Source organism: Dasypus novemcinctus, chromosome 9, assembly GCF_030445035.2.
Source record: "Dasypus novemcinctus isolate mDasNov1 chromosome 9, mDasNov1.1.hap2, whole genome shotgun sequence".
NCBI lineage: Eukaryota > Metazoa > Chordata > Mammalia > Cingulata > Dasypodidae > Dasypus > Dasypus novemcinctus.
Genome location: NC_080681.1, coordinates 98401137 through 98425992, shown reverse-complemented (window position 1 = coordinate 98425992; position 24856 = coordinate 98401137). Strand labels below are relative to the sequence as shown.

The 24856-nt window shown below is 57.5% G+C and overlaps 1 protein-coding gene across 2 annotated transcripts; it reads right to left on the bottom strand.

Moving 5' to 3' along the window:
• Positions 1 to 570: 570 nt before the first annotated feature.
• Positions 571 to 24194, bottom strand: COL8A2 (collagen type VIII alpha 2 chain). Of its 2 annotated transcripts, XM_023582730.2 has the most exons (5): positions 24076 to 24194; positions 15688 to 15732; positions 14145 to 14270; positions 5407 to 5618; positions 571 to 4793 (listed from the first exon to the last, which is right to left on the bottom strand). In XM_023582730.2, exons 4-5 carry the CDS (start codon positions 5600 to 5602, stop codon positions 2875 to 2877), a joined length of 2115 nt encoding a protein of 704 aa, XP_023438498.2. In that variant the 5' UTR covers positions 5603 to 5618; positions 14145 to 14270; positions 15688 to 15732; positions 24076 to 24194; the 3' UTR covers positions 571 to 2874. The 2 variants fall into 2 exon arrangements, with proteins under 2 accessions (XP_023438498.2, XP_004472303.2); XM_004472246.4 differs by lacking the exon at positions 14145 to 14270.
• Between the last annotated feature and the right edge of the window lie 662 nt (positions 24195 to 24856).

The window sequence follows — 24856 nt, the reverse complement described above, 5'->3', positions numbered from 1 at the left end:
CAGGACTGTCGGGCAGGCGACTTTCGGCCAGGATGGGGTGCACCACAGGACTTTGTTTCAGGTCAACTGTCACTAAGTTTCTGAACCTGGTGGGCTGAGAAACAGGTGCGTGCTTTCTGCCAAGGACAGCTCCCCCAGCCCTCTCTTCCAACTTTGGGCCTGGCACTAGCCCCTCCTTCAGGAGCAAAGATTCATGATTTCATTCATAATTTGTATCAGATGTTGAAACTTGGCCTTGGGGCTCCTGAGCCAGCTGTCATGCTCCACTACCCCTGAGAGCTTGCAGGAATGTTCCAGGGAAGCGTGATCCATCTCCCCCAGCTCCAGCTTCCGCCTGCCTTTGGTTCCTTAAAATGCCTCTTGGCATTTAGTTGGTGCAGCGCCTCGGCAGCTTAGGAGCATCGAGCATTTCTGATGCGGTGTTGACAGAGCCCAGGGCTGGGGAGCTGGGAAGGAATGCACACTCCTGGAGAGCAGGCATCCGTCTGAGCCCCCAGAGAGGCCCCTGGATGCCCTGTGAAATCCAAGGCAGGAGATACCTCTGCATCAACATCACTTTCAGTCCAGTGCTGTTTTATATAAAGGTTTTATTGAGGTTGTATCAATATAGTCAATATTGCTGATTTTCTTTTCAAAAAGAAGTCCCAATTTCTTTGACTCCCAAGTTCATTTTCCTGAATCTGCCTGACACAGGACACAAAATAGGTATGTAGAGCACTGAGCTACCTATTCCAAGTTAGAAGTTCCTAACGGCTCCTAACAGCAAACATTTTAACCTTAATCTTAAAAATTAATTAGACTATAAAAAATGCACATAGTAACATAGTTTCATAATTAAAACCTGACGTCATTTATCAAAGCTAGTCAAAGTGGGCACCTGGAACTAAAATCCCTTAAACACCTAAGAGCAGCCAACCACTCCCTAAAGGCTTCAGGAATAAGACTTGGCAGAAGCGCAGCTCTGTGAAACAGCTGTTTTTCTGGCTCCCTGGGTACCATCCCTAGTTCCCTGGTCTCCCACTGGAAGCTGATCCATTTCTGCCAATCAGATTTCTCCCTAACGCGTCAGATTCGGGTATCATTGACCTCGGGGAAGAGGAGGTTTAGCAGGTATGGCTTGAGACTTTCCTTAGCTAGTTCTCTTGGGTGTTGGGGAGTAAAAAACGGCAAGACTCCCAGCCAGTACTGCTCCTTGAAGAGTCACTTGAGTAGTTTTGGGTTCTTATTTCTCCTTTTGAAAGTTAAAGTGAGCCGTCAGCCAGCTTTGTTGGGAGAAGTTGTGGGCAGGGGAGGAGCACTGGCAAGGGGCCTGAGGGAACCACAGCTTAGTGAGTCACAAGCCAGCAGTCACCCTCCGTTTTCAGCATGGACAGTTTGGAGTTGGCCAGAGTTGCAGCAGGTCAACAAGCTCTCACACCGAATGACCCAGGGGCACCCTTGGTACACAGAAGGTCAGCTCGGTGGGCTGAGGGAGGGGCTGGAGCCGCTGGGAAACTGCCCGTCCTTGCCTGGGCGAGCATGCCCACCTGCCGCCCGCGGCTCTCAGCGGCTTAGCTTGGGCCGAGGGGCGGGGGGAGGCGCCTGCCTTTTTCCTGCAGGGGGCAGTGATCCGGGAAAAACATCCAGAGCCCGCTCATTCCAATGGGCTCCGCTGGCACCTTCCTCTCAGCCTTAAGCCTCCTGGGCCCTAATCCTTCTGAGAACAGGAAATTGGAACCAGAGGGTGGAAGAGGAAGCCTCCTCCCCCTTTAACCCCCTCACACCCACACACACCACCTGGTGGTTCTTGCTCCCGAAAGGCAGGCAGGCAGGCAGGATCCTCCAGCCCCCAGCTCGCAGGCGCCTTGTCATCACACGAGCAGGCAGCATCCTGCTGGGGGCTACTTGGGTCGGTGGGAGGCCACGAGGACTTCCCTCATAATCAGCCCACCCCCCAGCAGGTGAGGAGGAGGAGGGAGGCGCAGTCAGCCTTCCCGATTATTGAAACTGCCTCAAGCCAGGGCTGGCGCCAACGCTTCTCAGTTTGAGCTTTCTGGCCCCTGGCCGTCCCTAGGGGCTTTGTGATCCCACAGCCAGCTCCAGCAGAGGCAGCACGGGAGGCGGGAGGCGGAGAGGGGTGTGAGGAGCTGCTCTCCGCTCAGACCTGGGTCCTCCCCCTCACACCGTTTCCTGTGGCTGGAGCTGGAGCAGCTGAAGGGGGTTGACCCTTTCCAGGCGCCTGCAGTCGGCCACACACGACATGCCTGGGCAGGCCTGCACCACAGCATCACTGCTGGGCGCCAGGCTAGGCAGGGTGCCTACACTGGCCATCTTGGTGGTTTCCCTCCTCTCCCTTTTCCCTGGAGGGAAGCAACTCACCAAGGAACCCACTACCATATGCCAGAAGTCCCAGGAGAGCTGGAAGCGCCCCAGCAAGAGCTGGGAGGGAGGCCACGCCCCAGTCCTTGAACAGGTGCCACCCAGGGACCAGCAGGAAGGACAGGGAACGGGTGGGGGCTGTCTCCCCGGGCAGGTCGGGGAGCTCAGCCCCTCTAACTCCACACTGGAGGAGCAGCAGCCTTCTTGGTCCTTTCTGGAGCTCACGACTCCCACTGGGGCAGCTGAGTGTCCACCCAGGCAGGCCAGGAACAGGGGCACAATCCCAACACTGCCCAGACACTTGAGGGAGAGACGGGGAGAAAAACTCAGGCCAGCCTCTTCCAGAAATAATCTCAACCTGCATGGAGAGAGTAAGCCAGTCAGCCTCCTCTGGCCAAGGCCACAGCCGCCAGTGTTCAGCCTTTGGTTTTTTCCTTTAAATGGAGGTTCTCTGTAACCGGAAAAATCTCTCTACCACTAAAGAAAAGGAGGCCAGGGCAGCAGGGCACCCATGGGTTATGTGGGGCACAGCAAGAATCCTGAAAAGGAGGAGTGGATGTACTCGGTGGAGTAGAGGCCATTGGCCTGGTCTGAGGGCATCTGCACCCAGACCTGGTCGTTGGGCCTCAGCTGGAGCACGGCGCCCCCCGACGCCTGGTCCAGGTAGCCTTTCTTGTATTCGTCGTAGGTGTAGGTGGCTGGGACGTTGTTCTTGTACAGGGCCACCCACACGTTGGTGCCCTTAACGTGCACGTGGTACGCAAAGTAGTAGACGCCGCCCACAGGGCAGGTGAAGATCCCGGTGGCTGGGTTGTAGCCACTGTGGCCGTTGTAGAGGGTCCGGTCAAATTTAACAGGCATGCCCGAGGCGGGAAAGGGCGAGGTGAGCACGGCGGTGAAGGCGGGCGTGGCGTGGGCCGACAGCTCGCCCAGCCCGAACAGCGGCTTGCCCCCCTTGCCCAGCACGGCGCCCTCCACGCCGCCATTGGGCAGGTGCAGGCCTGCAATTCCAGTCTCATCAAAGGCCCCAGGGGCGCCAGGGGGGCCAGGAGGCCCTGGAGGCCCCGGGGGGCCTGTGAGTCCTGGGGAGCCGGGAACCCCCGGAGGCCCTGTGGGTCCAGCCAGGCCAGGTTCCCCCACCTTCCCTTCTCCGGGGGGCCCTGGCAGGCCTGTTTCACCCTTCAGGCCTGGCAGACCCTGGGGTCCGATGGGCCCAGCTGGGCCTTGGAGTCCCGGGATCCCTGAGGGGCCCCTCAGGCCAGGCTGCCCAGGGAGCCCCAAGTCACCCTTCTGCCCCAGAGCTCCCGCCACTCCTGGTCCCCCAGGACGACCCGCGAAACCTGGCTCACCCTTGGGACCAGTTGGTCCAGGGGGTCCGTGGGCCCCAGGAAGCCCCCTCTCTCCTGGGAGCCCAGGCTTCCCAGCCAGGCCACTGGGCCCCTGGTCACCCCGAATGCCGGGCACTCCTGGGGCCCCTCCAGGCCCTGTCTCCCCCTTTGGCCCAGGGGGCCCACGTCTGCCAGGGAGCCCTGCAGACCCAGGAAGTCCAGGAGGGCCCCCAAGGCCCTGAGGGCCCTGCTCCCCCGGCTCCCCATCCTCGCCTGGCTCGCCTCTGTCCCCCAGAAGCCCTGGGACCCCGGCCGGGCCCCTGTCCCCCTTGGGGCCCGGCAGTCCTGGCATCCCATAGCCAGTGGGGCCTATTAGGCCAGGGGTGCCCCGGGCCCCTGGCTCCCCTTTGGCCCCTGCTGGGCCCTGTGGCCCTGGCACCCCTGCTGTCCCTGGCACCCCCATACCACCCACCCCAGGAGGCCCCCTTGGGCCCACAGCCCCAGGCTCCCCACTGGGGCCTGGTACTCCAGGAGCCCCAGATTCACCCTTGTCTCCAGGAGCCCCAGGAAGCCCATCCAGACCTGGTTTGCCCATGCCAGCTGGGCCCGGGAGGCCAGGGGGTCCAGGAGCACCCCCCTGTCCTGGGGGCCCAGGCAGCCCTGGCTGGCCTACTCCGTTATCCCCCTTGAGGCCTCTATCACCTGGGGGCCCAGGCTCCCCGTGGGTCCCCGGCTCCCCCCGGAATCCTGGGGGCCCTGGCACTCCCTGGGGCCCTGGTTTTCCAGGGACAGCAATGCCTGAGGGCCCAGGGAGGCCAGGGGTTCCTGGGGGTCCCCGGAGGCCCTGGTGCCCTCGTATCCCTGGCTCCCCCTGAGGCCCTGGCTGCCCCGGTGGTCCAGTTTTGCCTGGGAGCCCTGGGGGACCAGCCTTGCCCATCCGAGAGAAGCCAGGGGGGCCGGCGGGGCCAGGCTGCCCGTGCAGCCCCGGCTTTCCAGTGCCTGGTTTTCCTGGGAAGCCAGGAGGGCCAGGAGGGCCCCGAGGCCCAGGCTTCCCAGGGGGTCCGGGCTCTCCTTTCAGGTCCATCGGCAGCAGCGGCAGAGGCATTTCTGAGGGAGAGAGAGATGCGGGGAGGGGGAGGGAGGGGTCAGGGGCCTGGGCAGTGGGGACAGGGACCCAATCCCTGACACCAGTTGTGGGCTATATACCAGGGAGAGGATAAGTTTCTATCTGCTCATGAAGACCACCCCCTGGTCCGCCCCCCTGCACACCCCTCCCCGCCTCATGGAAGATGGAGTCGGGGTGTCCCTGTGGCCATCTTGGGGCCCGCAAGGTGTCCTCACCCAGGGCTTCTAGCACCAGCCCTACCCAGACCAAGCCTTACCCCTGAGCGGGGCAGGCAAGGGACTCTCAGCGCTGCAAGGCAGGGGGTGGAATGGCCACCAGGTGGCAGCAGCAGCTCGCCTTGGAGCCAGCAGGCGCAGAGCCCCCAACCTCCCAAACATCCTCCCACCTTCCTCGTCCATCTGAAGACCACCCCTGCCAACCAGCTGCACCCCATCCCAGGCACTGTGGGAGTGGGAGGCCCTGGGCCAGCATAAGGAAGAAAAGGGAATGGGAAGATCTCTGGTGGGATCGAGGGTTGTGTAAGTGTTAAGGGGCCTGGCGGGGATCCGATGGGGTCGGGATCAATTGAGGTGCTGTGGGTGGGGACGCGCTCACCCAGGTGCTGGCCCTTGCCCTCGCGGAAGGGCGGTCCCACAGGTCCTTTCTGCATGGGTTGCACGTGCTTCACGGGGGCGTACCCCGCCCCCCCACCGGCCCCGCCTCCACTGGCCGCCCGCAGCCCGCTCCCCAGCAGCAGCAGCAGCAGCAGAGGTGGCGGTGGCGGGAACAGGGGCGTCGGAGCCCCCCGCATGGCGTCTGGGCGTGTGCTGCAGGGAGGAACAGAGCGGGCCCATCACATGCCAGCCCTGGCAACTGGCCCAGGGGCTCACAAAGAGATGACGAGAATGTAGTTATTATTCCCAAGCCATTCCCCGAGTCCACACCTTTGCCCAAACCTGCCCCCAGCTCTCCATCCCCGCAGCCACCTCCCAGGCCTGACCTCACCTGGACAACAGCCTCCTCTCTGTTTTCCCGCACCAGTCACTCTGCATCCAGACACGCCTCCCAAAGCACCAGGCTGACCTTGGCAACGCCCTGGGAAAAACCCTGTGCTAACACCCACTACCACGGGCTAACTCTGCCAGGCACGGGCTCAACTCTTTAGCTGTATGAAATCACTTGATCCTCACAACGTCCTAATGAGGCACTATTATTGTCATCCCCTCTTCCCAGGTGGTAAAATTAAAGCAAAGGTCACTTGGAAGCAGAACTGGGATCTGACTTAGGTCTGGTTCCACACTAATGATGTCCTCCCAGGCTCCCCGCTGCCTTCATAATCAAGTCCACGGCGCTCAATGGCATTCAAGACCTTCATCATCCAGTCTGTGCCTGTGTCTCCAGCCCTATTACCCACTGCTCCCACCACCCCTTTCTCTGCACTCCACACCCCAGTATCACAGAATTCTTTACATCTTCCAGACACCAGGCCCCACAGTCCTGGGCTTTTGCTTCTGCTTTTTCTCTCTTTGCAATATTCTTCCCCTCTTTGCCACCTGGCAAACTCCTCTTCATCCTCCAAGGCCCAGGGAAAATGTCCCCCCCTTTCCCTATGAAGCCTTCTGACAGCCCCTTATTCCTTTGAGGCCCAGGCCTCTCCCTGTCACAGCGTTTAGCCTGGCTCTGAGAACAAGGCCTGGGTGCAGGAAAAGCACAGGCTCTGGATTCAGAGCCAGCCTGAGTCCTCCACTCACAAGCTGGGTGAGCTTGGGCAAGAGATTTCCACTCTGGGAGCCTCAGTTTCCTTATCTATATGTGCACACAAAAACATGTACACCAGTATTTATAGCAGCGTTACTCAAAATGGACAAAAAGTGGAAACAACCCATGTGTCCATCAACAGATGAATGGATTTTTAAAAGGTGGTATAGGGAAACAGGTGTAGCTCAGTGGTTGAGCGCCTGCTTTCCATATACGAGTACATGAGGTCCTGGGTTCAATCCCTGGTACCTCCTTAAAAAAAAAAAGGCAGTAGAGCCATACCATGAAATATTATTCAGCAAACAAAAAGAAAGGGAGGGAGGGCTAAGACATGCTACAACACAGATGAACCTTGAAAACATTATGTTAAGTGAAAAAAGCCTGACACAAAAGGCCACATATGGTATGACTCCATTGTATAAAATGTCCAAAATAGGCAAATCTGTAGAGAGACAAAGTAGATTAGTAGTTGCCAGGGACTGGGGTAGGGGAGAAAAGGGTTTCTTTTTGGGGTGATGAAGATATTCTCAAATTGACTGTGGTGATGGTTACACAACTCTGTGAATATATTAAAACCTTTGGGGAAGTGGATGTGGCTCAAGTGACTGGGCTTTCATCTACCATAAGGGAGGGCCCAGGTTCGATCCCTGGGGCCTCCTGGTAAAGCTGTGCCCATGCAACAAGCCGAGTGCCCACATGGTGAGCCAGGCCTGCAGGTGAGCCCCGCAGCAAGATGACGACACAACAGAGAGAGGCCAAGGGGAGAATCAAGGTGAGAGGCAACAGAATCCAGGAACTGAGGTGGTACAAGTGACAGGGAACCTCTCTCCACATCGGAGTTCCCCAGGATAGAATCCCAGTGACTCCTAGAGGAGAAAACAAGAAGACAAAAAAAGAGAGAGAGAAAGAGACGCAGAAGATCACACAGCAAATGACACAATAAGAACAGCAGGATGTGGGAAGGGGGAGGTGAGGGGGAAGGGGGGACCCAAATGGGGCAATTAAAAAAAAACAGAAACCTTCGCATTGTATCCTTTAAATGGGTCAACTGAGCAGTATGTGAGTTCATCTCAGTAAAGCTATGATATTTTTAAAAGGCAGGGAGGGTGACAAGAGCACCTGATTTTCTGGGCTGACACGAGGTCAGAGGTAACACACCTGGCTCCTAGTGGGCACCCACCAGCATCTGAATGAGGGGGAAGCAGATGTGGCTCAAGCGACCGAGCTCCCACCGACTACACGCGAGGCCCCTGGTTCAGTTCCTGGTACCTCCTAAAGAAGTCAGCAAGCTGGCATGATGACGGGCAGGCACAGCAAGCTGACACAACAAGACGACGCAACAAGAGACACGAAAAGAAAAAACAATGAGAGGCACAACCAAGCAGGGGGCAGAGGTTCGCAGAGCCCCCTAAAGAAGACAGCAAATGGGCACGATGGGCAGGTACAGCAAGTTGACACAACAAGGTAACACAACAAGAGACATGGGGAGGAAAAACATAATGAGATATACAACAAAACGGAGCAAAGGTGACTCAAGCAATTAGGTGCCTCCCTCCCAAACGGGAGGTCCCAGGTTCGGTTCCAGTGCCTCCTAAAGAAACAAGGAAGATGAATAGATACAGCAAGTGCAAACAACGAGGGGTGGGGAGAAATAAATATTTCTTTTGTTAAAAAAACAACATTTGAATGAGGGACTCTTTGGCATTTTTCACATCCAAGGCAAGTCCCACTTCCCCTTGCACTCCTGCTTTGAGCGCCCCTCACCCCAACTAAGGACTCTGCACCTGTGCCTGGCAGTGGGTGGGGGTGGGTGGTCCTGCACACCTGGGGCTGCACACCTGGGCAGGGCAGGGCTGCAGCTCACAGCTCCCCCAGGGGCAGCACTAGATGGAGCTTTGCAGGAATGAACCCAGGGCTCCAGGGAAGGTACCAGGAGCTGCCAGCCCAGCTCCCAGGTCCAAATCCCCGCTCCGCCAACTAACGGCTGTTACCGTGATCGGGTCACAGCCTCCCTGAGCGTCAGCATAACAGTAATATCTGCCAGTTACAGGGCTCCTGCCTGCCAGGCCCGTGCTCAGGGCTTCAGTCCTCTCCACAAGCCCCTGAGGCTCGTGCAGTTATTATCCTACATTTTATAGATGTAGAAACAGAAGCCCAGACTGTCAGAATCTTGTCCAGGCCAGATGACTCGGAAGTGTCAGGGCTTGCTCCAAAGCCTGCCCTCAACCCAGGCCACCTGCCTTGTCTGTAAGCGGATGGAGGCCAGGACTCCACAAGGCGGGGCCTCGTCGGCCTGAACGCCGATAGAGTATTTTGCCAGGCTCTGTCCTAAGTGTTTTACGTTTAATCCCCGTACAACCCTGGGAAGCAGACTTTCTATTACCCGTTTCAGAGCTCAGGAACCTGGGGGGAGGTCACGTGGTCAGAGCGAGACCCAGGCAGTCTGCGCCCTCACGTCCCCCCTCTCCTCAGCGGCCTGCACTGGCACCTGAACTGCTGGGGGCCGTCGGGGTTGGGGTACTCACCCATGCACAGAGCCAGAAGGTGAGAGCACAGTGGTGGGCGCAGGTGAGGAAGGCTGAGCAGGCAGCAGCAAGTGGAGGGAGGGGAGCCAGCGGCTGCTGGTCTAGGCGGGCCAAGGTCCCACCACCCGCCACAGGACCGCCCAGGACAGCCCTGCCTCGGAGGAGGCCTGAGTGCCTTCCCTCTGGGAGCCCATGTGAGGTGAGGAGGACTGGGGGAGCAGCCCACATCTAGTCAGGACCCCGCCCTTCTTGGTGATCGGGGTCTCCAGACCCTTATTACTTCCGGGAACAACCTGACCCGCCCCTGTGGCTCCCTGAGTCACCCCATCCAGCCTGCTCTGTATGTCCCCCCTGGACGCTGGGGATGGGGCCTGACACCAGGGTCCCAGAGCAGGTGTCGGGGGAGCGTGACAAGGGCCTGGATGAGGATAACAGCTCTCATGCTTGCTGAGTGCCGACCACCCGCCAGGAACCTTGGAGATGCGTTCCATTCAATACGTGACTTAACTCCCACCACATCCCTAGGAAAGAGGTGCTACGGGAACTCAGCAAGGAGTGACACCATGCGGACAAGAACGGGGTCCGAGTGGTGGGGCCAGGATTTGAGCAGAGGTCTGTTAAGAGCCGGAACTCGTAGCCATGATGACAAACTGCCTTGGGCAGGTGGAGGAGTGGGAGGAGGGAGAAGGGGGGGGAGGGGGGACGGGGATGCACAAAAGCAAGACAGAGAGGCACCAACTGTGAAAGTCTCCCTGCTCCAAGCTGCCTGTGGGTTTGAAGATGGAAGGATTCCTCCAGCTCCCAGTTAGAGGGGAAGCTGGTATGTGCCAGTCCAGGCAGAGGTGGGGGTGTGTGGACGTGAGCAATTGGCAGTGCAAAGCGGTGTGCTGGGCCTGTCGAGAGGCTGCAAAAAGAAGTGACGCCCCTAGAGTTGTGTAAGGAGCCCCGGGGGACAGGCTGGCCCTCCCCCGACCCTCCTCAGAGCCAAGGGCGCCTGGATGCCTCTGAGCCTCATGCCTGCCTGCCTCCCTTTTCAGTGTCGCCCCTTTCCTCCCCCCACCCCTCCCAGGCTCCCTGTGGATCCCTGAGGCCTTCCCACATTCTGCTGCCTCTACTGCTTCTCCACCTGGCTAATTCTTACTTTGCTTAGGCATCCGGGCAGCCTACAGGATGCCTGCCTCCGGCTCTCTGGTGCCTGAGGATCCCCATCATAGCTCTTATTTCTCCCAGTAGGTCTCCTACCCTACCTGCCACACCCCCCACTCCATGCCCAGCTCAGCCCCTGGCTGGCACACAATGATGCTTTGTAAGTGTCCGATGAACTCACGGTCAAATTCAAAGAACAAACCAACAGTCCCTTCCTCAGACTTTGTGCAGGCGCAGGTTGGACCCCTCAGAGTGCCCCTTGCCCAGACCCAGAGGGGCTCTCCTAGGCTGGAATGGAAAGAGATGGGGCATTCGCATGGTCCCAATCAAAGAAGAACTTTAGCAATAGAGGTGCAAACAGAACCATCCAGTCGTTTGCTCCTTGCTGTCCCCATGGGGAATAGTGGCCGAGAGCTGCCCCTAAGCCAAGCAAGGGGGCCCATCACCCTCTCTGGCGACCTCCTGGGAAGCGGAGGCAGGAGCCAAGGTAGCTGGGAGGGGGCAGGGCTGGCAGCGGCAAGGTGGGACACACACAGGAGACGCTGATTCAGGGGATTGCGCCGTGGCGGCAGCGGGGTAGACGCTGTGTTTGGACAGCTGCAAGTCCTTAACGGGGATTTCTCCCCCTTTTTCAACAAATCCCTGTAAAACAGCATTTCGTCCAAGTCAGTGTTTCTGTGGCAGACTGGGCCTCCTCCTGGGGAGGCCAAGGAGGCCGGTGGAGAGTGGGTAGCGCCCAGAGCCTTCAGGCCACCATGGTGGGGGACCAACAGGAAGAGGAAGAGTGGGGTGGAGGTGGACCCCACCCATGGCCTTGGCAGAGGGGAGGGCAAGGGGCACCAGCCGGCAGTGGCCCCTTCCCAGCAGCCCCCTCTCAAGGGTCCAACCCAGGGGGCTAGCATAGGGGGCAACTTAAAGACCGGCCCACTCCCCACCCCACTTCATGGACGAGCAATTAGAGGTCCAGAGCAAAAGGGAGGCCTGGGCCGAAAGGAGGGCGTCTGAGCCCCAGCCCACCGGGCCCTGCAGGGGTGTGGCTGGTGTGGCCCAGGCAGCCCAGACTTGGGCAAAGAGGCCCCGCAGCCCCCCTCCAGAGTGGGTGGGTGGAGCACGGCCCAGCGCAGGCTCCTGCTGCTCCAAGCCCCCCACCCCAGACGCGGCGCGGCAGCTGAGGGAGCAATGGGCGCGCTTGGGCAGCCCCGGGGCCTTGCCAAACCACAGGTATGCTATGAGACGCTTCCTGTTGTGGAGACATTTCTGCGGGATCCGGCTGCCCCGCTTGCTCGCCCAGGGCCTCCTGTCTCCCATTCACCCAGCCTTGCTCTCTGCTCTTCCCCAGGTCTTTTGCCCTGACTCCATTTCTCTCTCTCCATTTCTCTGTCACCTCATCTCTACGGGTGAGCAACAATTCTTGTGTAGGCTCTCCCTAGGGGTGGCCCAGCCCTGAGGGGCCCTACAGCCCTTCTAGGTCCAGGCAGTCCCGGGGCTCTTATCAGCTGTGTGATCTTGGGCAAGTAACTTAACCTCTATGAACCTCAGTGTCCTCATCTGTAAAAGGATCAGCTGAGATGATCTGAGCCACCAGCCCTCCAGGTAGGCTGCCCAGTCCTGCATCCCTGATGGCCAGGAAGTCCTCCCTTCAGTCTAACTGCAATCCCTCCTGCTGCAGAGCAACATCTTCCCTTCTATTGCTTCAAAAACTCAGGTGGGGGAAAAACAAGAAAACTCAGGTGACTTGCTGCCTAAGGGACAGGGAGCACACAGCCTGCTCAGGACTAGGACCAAGCCTTCCCCAGCTCCAAGCTGTGGATCTGAAGGCGCTACCCTCCTTGTCTACCGAGTCCGAGGCCCAGCTCCCATTGTCCAGCTGCTTCAGGCTCTTCCAGGGTTCCTGAGCCCCCATGCTCCCCACCTCTCTCCCACTCCTGGAAATCGGAGAACCCTCTCCCATTCCCCTTCCCTGAAGGGGGTCCTGCTTCCCCAAGGCCCAGGCCTTCCCCTCCACATCCCTTCCTGGGGGCGGGGGGCTCACACTGCTGATACCCCCTCTCTCTCCCCCATCCACGTGTCCACACAAACCCAACAACCCCTTCCCCAGCACCACCCCCATCTCCCTCCAATCCCTTCTCAGGCAACCTCTAGAAAGAACTACTCCCACCTCCCACTTGCTCCTCCCTCCCCACCACTCACTTGGGTGGCTCCTTCTCCCTGGCACTGAACCTCACCTTGTGACCTTGCTCTCCTTCTTCCGATTCTTCTCTGCTCCCTTCCTCTACCCACCCTGCAAACCCAGGCTTGCCCCAAGCAACTGGCTCAGACTTCACCTCTCCTCTCTGGATGTTTTCCCATGGTTCCTAGCTCTCACCAGCTTCCACGGCGCCATCACCAAGGACTCCCCCTGACTGTCCCTCAGATACCTCCACTCGAACTGCTCTCATTATCATCTTCCTCACTACCTACTCCTCCCCCCACCTCCAGACGCCCAGCTCCCCCAGGTGACCAGGCCAGAGGTCTAGACTTCCTTCCTTACAGGGCAGGGAGGAATCTAACCCAGAGGGAGCCTTGCTGCAGTTAGAAAATGCCAGCCCTCCTTCCAGCAGACTCAGTCCCTACTCACTGCTTTTCCTGGGTGCCCTTGTGCAGGAACCAGCCTACACAACTGCAGATGGCAGCCCTACTTCCTTTCTCCTCAAAGCCCCAACCCAACCCTGTGAAATCTGTCTCCTCTATATTTCTCACAATTGCTCCTTCATCTCCTTCCTCACGGCCCGTTTAATACAGATCTTGTTCTCTCCCAACAGAGTCCAGTGCCTGTCACATCCCAGTCACTCAGTAAAGATTTGCTAAATAAATTAAATGACCAAATCTTCCCCTGGGATATTGGAACAGTCTCTTAACAAGTCTCCCCCAGTCCCCAGCTTCTCTGTTTCCCTCAGTGCATCCCATATACACTCCAACCATGCTTCTTAAACTTCCGTCTGCCTCAGAGTCATCTGGAGGGCTTATTAAAACACAGGCTCCTGGGCCCCACCCCACAAGTGCTGATCCAGTGGGGTGGGATAAGGTCCAACATCTGATTTCTAACAAGCTCCCAGGTGACACTGACGCTGATTTCTCTAAAGCATGCTTCTACCCATGGCCCTCTCTTGCTCTGGATTCTCCAGTAGCTCCCTAGTACTGACAGGATAAATTCCAAAGTTATTCATTCTAGATTTCACATGGCCTCCTATAGGAAGAAGCACACTTTATACTTGGTAGGTGTGGACCAGTTAGGATGGAGGGAATAGATAAGGAAGAGACTGATGAGGAGCCCAGCAAAGCCCTTCCTCCATGGCTCTGCATTGTCAAATCCAGGCCCTCGCCTGCTTGTGTGTGTCTCTCTACTCTTCAAGCATCTCTTGGTGTGTTTCTCTGTTCCTACTTTTGCATCCCCATCTCATCTGTCGGCCCAGCTCTCTGTCTTTCTCTGTCCTCACGTAGGACCTCTTCCTAGATCCCTGCTTGAGTTCTAATCTCTATAAAGGTCTGGTTGTTAGTCTCTTGGCAGAACCCTCCAGAAGACCAGCACTTATGGCCGACACCTGCTCACACAAAGTCAGGATGCCCTGACCTCCTGGACGACCCCTGAGCAGACTCACAAGGTCTGCACAGGGACTCGGAGATCCAGTGCCCGTAAGCTGAGTGCGCTATCCCGCTGGATCACCATGAGCCCTAACTCACACCGATTTAAATTTGCAGGTCGCAGGATTGCTCCAAAGCCAAGGCGCTGCCTAGAATCTCAGAGCTGGGGTGCAGGGGGGTGGTCAGGCTGGGGCAGAGTCCCCTCAGCAACCAGGTTATTGGCTGGACAGGACAGCTGCCCCCTGCCCACCTCGTCTGCCCTACCACGCTTCAGTTCCACTCAAGGGTGCCAACAGCTCTCACCCTTGCTTGTGAGGCTCCCAGACGACAGAAGACCTCAATTTGGGGAAGCAGCACTGGAAGGAGGCCTGAAGGACAGGTCAGAGTTCAACGCATCCATAGGGGTAGATGACGGTACAACATTCCAAGCTGAGAGAGAACAAAAGTCTGAGCAGAGAAGACTAGAGGACTTCTAAGGGGAGGTGTCTAAGGGGCCACAGACCTGTGGATCTGGAACTTGGGGGAGAGAAAAAGCCTGGGGATTAAAATGTGGGTTCAAAAAAAAAGTGGGTTCATTGGTGGGGGGTGCTACAGCCTAGACAAGGAGCACAGACTCACCCTTGGGCAAAATACCCATGTTTAGGGAGTGAGAGGAGCCTACTGCACCCCTGGCACCCAAGGATCCAGACACCTCAAGCTTCTCACTGCTTCCTTGTACCAGCCTGCTTGCCTGTGCCTGCATGGTCCGCACAGTTGGATTCTCTTTCTGCTTTTCTCCCCATTAAAGACTCAGCTCCAGCACCTCATCCTCCCAGGAGCCTCCTCGCCACTCTCAGGCAGAACAGCTCCACCTCCTGGGCACCCAACTGCATGAACAACACCTGTAACATTCCCTGCCACTGTTGCCCCCTACCCAGGCCCCATCCTGGACTAGGGCGGACTCCCAACAGTTTGTAGCCCGTGTGCTCTAGCTCTAGCCAAACCTGCGGCAGCAAGAAGCCACTTTCTCGCTCCTTCTCAGCTCAGGGCCAGAGGAGGCTTGGGCTGAATCTCCCTCACAGGTGACTGGGTCCAATCACCCAAGGACACCAGGGCTCGTCCTGGTCCACTCCCCAGGGTCCCAGCCTCTGCCCATCTCTGAGCCTCTAGACACCCCACCGTTCCCCCAGGGGGAGCATCTCGGGGCAACAAAGTGTCCAGGGAGGTAAGGACAGCAAGGCAGGGGCAGATGAGCCAGAAGTGGCCTGCCAATGGGCAGAAGCCAGGGCCACGATGTATTCTCAGCCTGGCCACCAGGGGGCCATGGCTGGTGCCATTCCTCCTTGGACTTCTGATGGGGACAGAACATCCTGAACACTGTGGACATCCGAGGCTCAGAGGCCCCCAGACCCGGTCACTCTCAGGCCTCAGGCCAGGCCAGGCAGCCAATCCTTCTGGCTCACATTTGCGGCCCTTTTCCGGAGCGCCACCCGCCGACTGCTGCCTCCCCAGGCCTGCCAAGAATCCTGGGCCTCCTCGGCTTTCCCGGCTTTCCCGCACAGTGGTGGCGGCAGGAGGGGCAGGGCAGGGGAGGGAGGGGGCCCGGCGGGAGCGCCGCCAGGCCACTGCGCCCAGGCCCGGCCAAGCAAACACCAGCCGCGCCAAGGAGCCCTGGCGAAAGAGTTCACAAATGAGAAAAAGCTGCTTCCGAGTTGGGCCGGGGTTTGAAAGCCCAGGCCGCGGGAGCTGAGGTCACTTGCAAAAGGGACTGCCCTGGGTGTGGCAGGAGCAAGGTTAAAGAGAGCAAGCAAGGGCCTCAGCCAGCCTGGGCTATGGGGAACCCTACATACCCCCAAATACAGCTTACCTTTCAGGTTGGAGGGGCCTCAGAAGATCCCAGAAGAGACGGGGCCTGAGGAGAAAGGAGAAAACCCATAAGGAAGATGCCAGAAGCTTAGGAGGCTTCCTGCCTCGACCCACAGCCAGCCCAGCGCCACGGGCTTCTTCCCAGGAGCCCCGGCTGGAGCACTGGCCCAGCCCATCTCCCTTCCCTCAGGAGCTAGGGTGTGTGCCCCATACTTGGCCAACTCCATTCATTCCATGCCCACATACAATGCCCCCTGAGTGCCTGGCCCTGGGTTGCTGGAACTCCTCCCAGCCTAGGGCCAGGCTGAGGAAGCCTCTCTGGGCACAGAGGTCCATATTGGAGATGGCCCTTTTCTATTCAGGCTCTGGGCTGGGGAGGCCCCTGCTATGAACCATGGTCCCTGCTGGGGAAGCTGAGCTGGGACACATGCTCTGTGCTGCCCTGGAGGAGCTGGGAGCATCAGACAAATGGCCATCACTCAGTTGGATAAGGTCTCTGGGCTATGGGAGTAGAGAGCAGGGAGCACGGCCTCCACCTTGTTTCCTCGGAGGCTCCACGGAGGAAGGGACTTTGAAGCTTGTTGAGTACAAGTCTGAAAGGTAGGCAAGGTAAGAAAAGGAATTTCAGGCTATAGGAAGTAGCTTGGCAGATACCGGGAAAGGCCAGAAGCACCATGGGGTTGGGGAGGTCAAGCAGGAGCTGACAAGGCTGGGACTACATAGTGCTGAGTCTTGAATACCATGCCTGGATTTCTCTGGAAGGCAATGGGGAGCTGTGGAAGGTTATTGAGAGCAGATATGATGCCAGGGCCCTGAATGGGCAGGGTTATGTCTCAAGCCCTAGACCAAGTCACATAGCTGTCCACAGAGGAGCAGGGGCTGTCGTCCAGGCCCAGATGTGACTCCCGAGAGGACAGGGAGGGGACGCCCAGCCAGCCCACCTGGCAGGGAGGCCTGCTGGCCGCGTCACTCTCTCCCCCAGCTGCTTGCTTGTCTCTGCCCACTCCCATGGAAACTCTGACATCCTAGCTGTGTCTCTCGCTACAGAAGCAGCCAGATACGGAAGCCAGCAGCTCCTAGGCCTTCTCCCCAACTCAGCTGAGCCCTTCCTCCATCCCTGCCACTCGGAGCACCAAGACCCCAGGGGATGGGACATGAGGCCACTTCCTGGGGCCCCAGCCTGGCGAATGGAGCCTAGGCAGGAGGTCCTCACAGCCCAGCTCAACCCCAGCTTCTCTGGCCCTAGCCCCTTCCACCCGCCATGAGGCTCAGGGAAGCAAAGTGACGTGATGGATCAGGGCTTTGAAGGATGAACACGGATTGAAGCAGGTGGTGGTGGGGAGGAGCAATCTGCCCAAGTGGAGGGAACTATATGTGTGAGGACGTGAAGTGAAAGCCCTGAACGCAATCAGGGGATGGAGACCAACACATAAACAAAATGAAGTAATCATAGCTAACATTTATTGTGCACTCACTATGTGCCAGGCACTGGTCTGGGCTCTTGGCATGGATTATCTCGTTTAATCCTCACAACAACCCAATGATGCATCCACTTCATCTTCCCTTTCCACAGATGGGGAAACCAAGGGACAGAGAAGTTAAGAAACTGGCCCTGGGCCACACAGTTCATGAGGGACAGGGCCTGAATTTGAAATGCAGCTGCTGGCTCCAGAGCCTGGACTCTTAACGTCTTCACTAGACAGATTTAAGGTGAGAAGGGCTGGCTGGGCTCAGACTGAGAAATGCCTTAAATACCAAGGATCAGATACATGCTACAAACTGGATGAAGCTTGAAGACATTACGTTAAGTGAAATAAGGCATATACTCAAAAGAATTGAAAGCAGGGACTCATCTGCATACTAACGTTCATAGCAGCATTATTCACAATAACTAAAAGGTGGAAGCAACCCAAGTGTCCATAAAGAGATGATTAGCTCAACAAAGTGTGGTTCTGTGGGTACAATGGCATATCATTCAGCCATAAAAAGGAATGAAGTTCTGATGCATGCTACAACCTGGACAAACCTTGAAAACACTATGCTAATTGAAATAAGCCAGATACAAAGGGACAACTATTATATGAATATGCAAATTAAAAGAGACGAAAGAAGATTGCAGGGCTCTGAGGTGGAAGTGGGGATGGGAAATGGGAAGTTTCTGCTTAATGGGTACTGAGCTTCTGTCTGGAGTGATGGAAAAGTTTTTGGTAATGGATGGTGGTGATGGCAGCACAACATTGTGAAAGTAATTAACACCACTGAATTGTATACTTGAAAGTGGTTAAAATAGGAAATGTTACGTTGTGTATGTTACCATAATAAAGATCATATATATCTATACATAGATATATAATTAAAAAATCAGAGAACCGGGCCCAGCCTAAAACTAAAGGCGGCTCCCCATCCTCTCCTCCCAATTCAGCCCTTAATAATAAGCTCTAAATCCAAAGCAAAGCTTAGGTACCAGACATAGTACTCAGCCTGTTCCAGGCATTATTTTGTCAAACCCTCCTATAATCTTGTAAGGTGGGAATTGTGGTTGTGGTCCCATTGTACTGAGGAGAAGCATTGAGGCCCATAGAGGTGACATCCATTATCCAAGGTCATGGGGCTAGGAAGCGAAGGGGGCAGGATTTGAACCCAGGTCAGCCCAGCCCCAAGATGGGGAAACCCCTTCCTGGAGACCTCAGCAATGGGTCCTGCTTCCTTCACCTCCTTTTCCCCGACCTGCACTGCAAGACACTGCAGAGGGAGTAGCTACTGCCAAGGGCTCAGGCGCCCACTCCAGTTGACTAAGGCCTCCTCAGGCCTACAATAAAGGAACGGGTCGGGGTGCCGGGATGGTGTCTGCGCCATCTTCAGTGGAGCTCTGTTCTTCGCCTCCACCACCAGCCACCTTCCCTAATCCCTTCCCTGAGTCCCCAGCCTGGCAACATCTCCCCCTTGCACAGAGCCTGCTGCCAGCTAAATCCCAGGCCAAATGTGGGTGAGCTGCCCTGCCCCTGCTCCCCAAGCTTCTGAGGACTGCGGGGCTCCCAAGGAGGTTGACCAGGTTTCCAAACCAAGGTGCTGACAGCTTTGAGGTGAACAAATGGCTCCTGCCAGAGATAGGGCTCATGGGAGAAGGAGTCCTCATTTTCTGAGCCTCTACTAGGGAGAGGCCCTGGGCTGAGAGTTTTGCTGTAATAATCATGTAGGGTTGGAAGCAGATGTGGCTCAAGTGGTTGAGCGCCTGCTTCTCACATGGGAAGTACCAGGTTTGGTCCCTGGTGCCTCCTAAAAACAAAAGAAACAAACAAATAAACAAACAAAAAACAATAAGCAAACAAATGAAAAAACCAGTTCAGGGGAGCCTACGTGGCTCAGTGGTTGAGCACCAGCTTCTCACAAACAAGGTCCCAGGTTTAAACCCCAGCTCCTCAAAAAAAAAAAAATTATGTAGGGTTGATGGTACATGTGTTCGTACCCCAGCTCTTCCTCTTACTTGCACATGACCTCGCCTGCTTGTGCCTCAGCTTCTTCACCAATAAAATGGGAACAATTGCCACTTCATAGGGTGTTGGTGAGGATTAAATGAGTTAGTGTCATGTAATAGACTTAGAACACTCAAGAAGTATTTGCTATTATCATTATAATTATCATCTCCATGATATGTCCCAACAGCCCCCAACAACGACCCCATTTCACTGCTGAAGAAATGGAGGCTCAAAGAAAAGTCGCTTGCCCAAGTTCACCCAGCTGGCTAGCACTGGATGATTCCAGAGTCCACCTGCCTACGTACAGAGCAGCTGAGGCCAGCCCTCAGCTCCCCCGAGCTGAGGCATGGTGTGTGTATGTGTGTGTGTGTGTGGATGGGGGACCTCCACTCCCCCTCAGTCCCTCCTACCTGACCCCCACAGGCTCCCCCCTCTCTCCCAGTCCCCACTGCCCGCTGCAGGAGGGGACTCTGCATTCCTGGCTAAGCAGAAGGCTTTGCTGTGCTCCGGGAACTATGAAAAGAATGTTTGCCACGAGCTGAGCCGCAGTCGCCCTGTCAGAGGGAACGTGGCCTGGAGGGCCCACGCAGAGCTGCTTGGCAGCAAGCAGCCGCTACAGGGGGAGGGAGGGAGGCTAGACGGAAGGAAGAACTTCTGGACAGAGAGGGCTGTGGACGCTGGATGGGGATGGAGACAAAAGACACGGCCTCCCAGGGTCTTTCAGCGCAGGAGAAATGAGCGCTCTATCCCACAGTGCAGGTTTCTCCTGTCCACAGCCTGGAGGGAAAGCCAGGCCACCCTGCAGGCTCATCTTATGAATGGGCTTGTGGATACTCAAAGGAGGACTCACCTGAGTCACACAGCAGCCAGGGGCAGAACTGCGACCAGAAACTAGGACCCAGAGGCTCAGGAACTGTTTCTCCCAGGAGCTACGCTCCCTGGCAGGGCCCACCACCCATAGTGGGTTCTTAGGTACTAGAAGATACCACGCCAGCCCTCACTGTTCTGGGATCCCTCTGGGACTGACCATCTCTTGCCTGCTAGTCCCCATTGCCCTCTTGCCAAAATAAAACACACCTCATGCTTTACAAATGCCTGGCACATTGTGGGCACTCAATGAAGTTTTCATTCCTTTCACCCAAACCAAGACCAAAAGCCTGGGAGAAAGAAGTGCCCAGGAGGTCAGTGGGGAGAGCACGAGCTGTGCACTCACGCAGACCTCGGAGGGAGTCCCACCTGGCACTCGGCAGTGGTGACACTTGGGCAGGTTACTGACCTCTCCCAGCCTCCATTTGCCCCTCTGTTAAAGTGGCTACTAACTTCTGCCTTGCAGCACTGTTACAGGAGCCACGAGACACGCAAACATAGGGACTAAAGCACAGCAGGTGCCCAGTTACCCCTCCTCCAAGAGAACAGAAAGAGGGATTGAAATCAGATAACCTCAGGTGCTGAGGTTCCCTCCACTCCGGGTCCCTGGTGGACCCCACCAGAGAGGGCAGCCTCTGGGAGGAAGGGGGCTCTGAGCTGAGTCCTGTTCTCACCTCTGCCACTGAGCCTCCGTAACCCCATGCATAAGATGGGCCGGCTGTGCTGGCCAGCTCTCCTCACAGGCTGGGGTGAGGTGCTAAGCCCTATACCCACACTTGGGCCCCACTTCTGCCCTCCAAGAGCCAGGAATTCCAGCCCACGCAGGCTACATGGGGAGAGTCACTCCCCAATTCAAAAATACTCAAGAATCTAAATGGATGCAGGGCCAGGTCCTCCCCAGTCTTCTCCCAGAGTCCAATCAGAACAGCGGGAGGAGCAGGAATCAGGAGTCCGGGTGAGAGTTCTCGGTGTTACAGCCCGAACATGTGTGCAACCTGGGGCTACTCCTCGCCTATATGCTACCAAACTACCCCAGAGGCAGGTGTCATCATTCCCTTCTTACAGATGAGGAAACAACAGGACAACCCTTATGCAGGGTCACATGGAAAGGAACTCAGATCTGTCTGACTCCCAAGCCCATGCTTCCCCTCACTGCACCTGCTGCCTCCACTCTAGGTTGGAGGTCCATGCCCCACCCACAGTGGAAATGTCCAAGGGACAGAAGCAGGCCTGGAACTCCCTTCTGGAAGCCGGGCTTCCATGGCTGACATCTGGGCACACATGTGCATGTGGGGCCTGACACACCCACCTGGGCTTCTGTACATGAGAAGTAACCACCCCGCAGGCCCCGCAGACACTACCCCCAACTCATGGTCACACTCAAGACCCAGCTCCCAGCCGCCTCAGTGTATCAGACCCCAGGGTCCAAACCCACATCTCCCCTTCACCTGCCTCCTTTGGGGACAGGCCACAGCCACCCAGTACAAGGTCCCCAGACCCACCCTCCCCTCACCCCCATAGGCAATCAGTCCCTGAGCCTGCCCAGTTTCTCCCCTTACTCTCCTTCACCCCACCTCTCCACCATTCCTTCTTCTCATCCCCATGACAACCACCTTCCTCCTCAAACTCTGCCCAGCCTCCTCACTGGGCTCGCTACCTCCAAGATCCCCCCTCAGCCCCCAGCCCCCAAAGCAATTAGATTGATTCCCAGATTGCACTGCCCCCAGCTCACACCCCTTCTCTGGCTCCCTTCATCTAGAGGATAACATTCTAAGGCAGTGGACAAGGTCCTGGGAAATCTGGCCTGAAAGTTTTGAGTCCCTCCCTCCCCCTGCTGTGTGATCTAATAGTAGCCTAGTCCTCAGTGTCCCCTGAAAGAACTCTGCGCTCCCCACCACCATACCCCCTGTGCTGCTGCTCCCCCTGGCTGGAAAACCCTCTCAGTCACCCTTTCCACCACCTGCACCTGTCAAAATTCTCCTTGAAAGCCATAGCCAAAGTTGCCTGCTCCATGCTGTTGCCTCTGATTGCCCGCCCCCCCCACCCACTCTGGCTGGCATGGTAACCCCCCGTGTGCCTTGAAGGGCACCCTGAGACCACAGCTGTGCCCCGTATGAAAGGCTGCTGTGCCCCTCTGGTTCTTCCACCCCAACTCTGTAAATGCTTCAGGCCCAGGTAGGAACAGCTCATCTGAAGCCCCACTTTCTTACAAGGAGAGCCCCATGCCTGACAGTGAGGGGCTAGGAGTGGAGGGGGTGGGGGGCAGCAAGGCACAGATGCCAGGGCTCTGCCAACCTTTTGTCTGGCTGAGGCCAAAGGGGCTCAGGCTGACAGCCCTGTTTGGTATCTTCCCCCTCCCTCTTGCTAGCAGACATACTCACTTCCATTTTTCCTTTCCCCTTTTCCTGAGCCAAAGAGCAGAAACACTCGTTTTCACTGCTGTGGGCAAAGTGAAATAGGAGTCAGACCTTGGTGAGTGTGTCTGAGTGTGGTGTGAGTGTGTGCGTGTTGTCCCGTCTGCGTATGTCTGGCTGGGACATATTCACACTCCATGTGTCGGGAGGAGTTGGGGGGAGGTGGCTCTGTCACTGTTTCATCCTTTGTGGTGGCATGTGTTGCAGTACAGGAGTATGTTTGCATGTGCCTAATGAATGTTTGAGTCAGTGTGGGATTGCGTGTGACTGTCAGTGGGACTGAGAACAGCTGTGTGTGACTGTGTGTGTCTGTGGGTTTGTCCTCATCACTGCTTTGGGGTGACAGTGTGTCCAAGTATCTGTCAGTGTTCACCAGCCCAGCGGGAAGCCAGTGGGGGCATCTATGCCCTGACCGAGACCACACCCCATGGTGCCTCTCCCAGACCCCCAGCTCCTCCCCTGGCCTCTAGAGCAGGTCCCCCGAGGGCCCCCACTCACTCAGGACAGTGAGGGTCAGGCCTGTTAGCTCGGTTCCCTATCTTAGCTTAGCCTAACGCTCCAGCCATCCCAGCCTTATAGCCCCCAGACCTTTCAAATGCCCACTGTGGCTCCTGGGCAGCCACCTTTGCTAAGAGCACTGGGAGGGGACGCATCTGTGCCACCCAACAAGGGCACAGGCCTTAGCATGAAGCACAAAGATCAGACAGGAGGACAGATTTCTGGTTGCCCTGAGGGAAGTCAGTGGCATCTGTATGTCAGGACGCTAGCATGTTCTCACACACTGACCTCTCACACAGACCCACACTGACTGACACACTAATAGCCTCCTGCGGACACTCATTGTCTCTCCCTCAAATTCCACCCACACACACTGACAGGCTCACAGAGGTACACACACTCACTAGGCAAACTCAGCTTCCCAGTGCCTCTGGCTGAACAGCACTTCCCCACCTGGGGGACTCCTCAGGCCCGTGTGTCCCCAGCCCCAGGACAGGGACACCAGGGAGGCTGCTCTGCAGCCCTGGGACCCCAGGCAACAGCCCCCCACTGCCTGCAAGACTGTCTGGAGCTGAGGGGAGGTGCTGAACTTGGGGTGGGGAATGCCAGGGAACCTAGAACAGGAGGGACTTGGTTGGGTGCAGAGGCAGAAAGCGGGGACCTGGGAGGGGGCCAGCACACCTAACATGGCAGAGATGAGGACAGAGGAGAGGGTGGGAGCAGAGGCCTGGAGGGGGCCCTCCACTCACTCTCCTTTCCCACCCCCAAAGGAGGCTATGCTATGCCCATTTTACAGATGGAAGCAAGCTGCAGAGGTGAAGTGGCACGTCCAGAGTCACATGTCTGGACCCCAGGCTGTCTGATGCTGGAGGCCCCGCTTCTGGGAGAGGAAGGGAGGGGGCTTTACCTGGGATTCTACCCAGGCAGCTCTGGGGGTGGGTGGGGAGGGGTTTCAGGGAACAAGATAGCCTCCCCCTTCCTAACCCTGACCCCCCACCAGAGTCCCCTATCCTGTCCCCACCGGGAGTCTGAGACATACTCAACTGTCCGGTGCAGTCTTGGGGGAAGCGTAGGCCGGTCTTGCCCTCGGAGCCCCCCAAGTCTGAGCCGCATTGTCAGCCTCCCCGCCTTTACCTGCAGGGTCGGCCGGCCGCGCCGCTCCCGGCGGTCAACTGCCGGCACCGAAGAGGCACGGGGCCCCGGGGAGAGGGCGTTGGCGGCCCGGCGGGCGGCGTCGGGGTCCGCGCCGGCGGGGCTCCGCGTCGCTCTGCCGGCCGCCCCTCGCGGTTTGCCGGAGTGGGCGGGCAGCCGGGCAGGGGGGGGGCCCGGGCGGCGGGAGGGGCGCGGCGGGGCGGGGCCTCCACCCTCCTCTTTCCACAGCCACCGCCAAGGCCCAGGCCTGCGTCCCGCCCGGCCTGAGCGCGCGCCCTGCCTCCCGGACCGCGTCCCCCACCCCACCCCCGTCCCTGGCCCTGGGACATCTGCCTCTCCCCACGAGCCCACTCGGAGACGCTCCACACAGAACCTGGGCTCCCGTTCTCCCATTCACCTCATCCACCCCGTGCCTGTCTCTGGGGCCCGGAGCGGGCTCCCGCGGGCCCCTGCCCTGGAAGGCTTCCTGTCCAGGGAGAGGACCCCGTGAGAAGGACGGCATGGTGCGGTGAGTGTGGGTAAGCAGCAGCAAAGCGGCTGAGACCCATAAAGGAAGAGGCCGTCTGCTGAGCCAAGGAGGAGGACTTCTGGGGGAAGGCACTTTCAGGGTTTAGGGAGGTGAAAGTGTGTGGTCACAGAGGCAGGCAGGGGCCAGATGCTGCAGGATCTGTATGCCATGCCAAAGCTGATTAGACTTAAGTCTTCATGGAAATGGGGAGCCATGGAAGACTTGAGCCAGGCAGTGAAATGGTCAGATATGTGT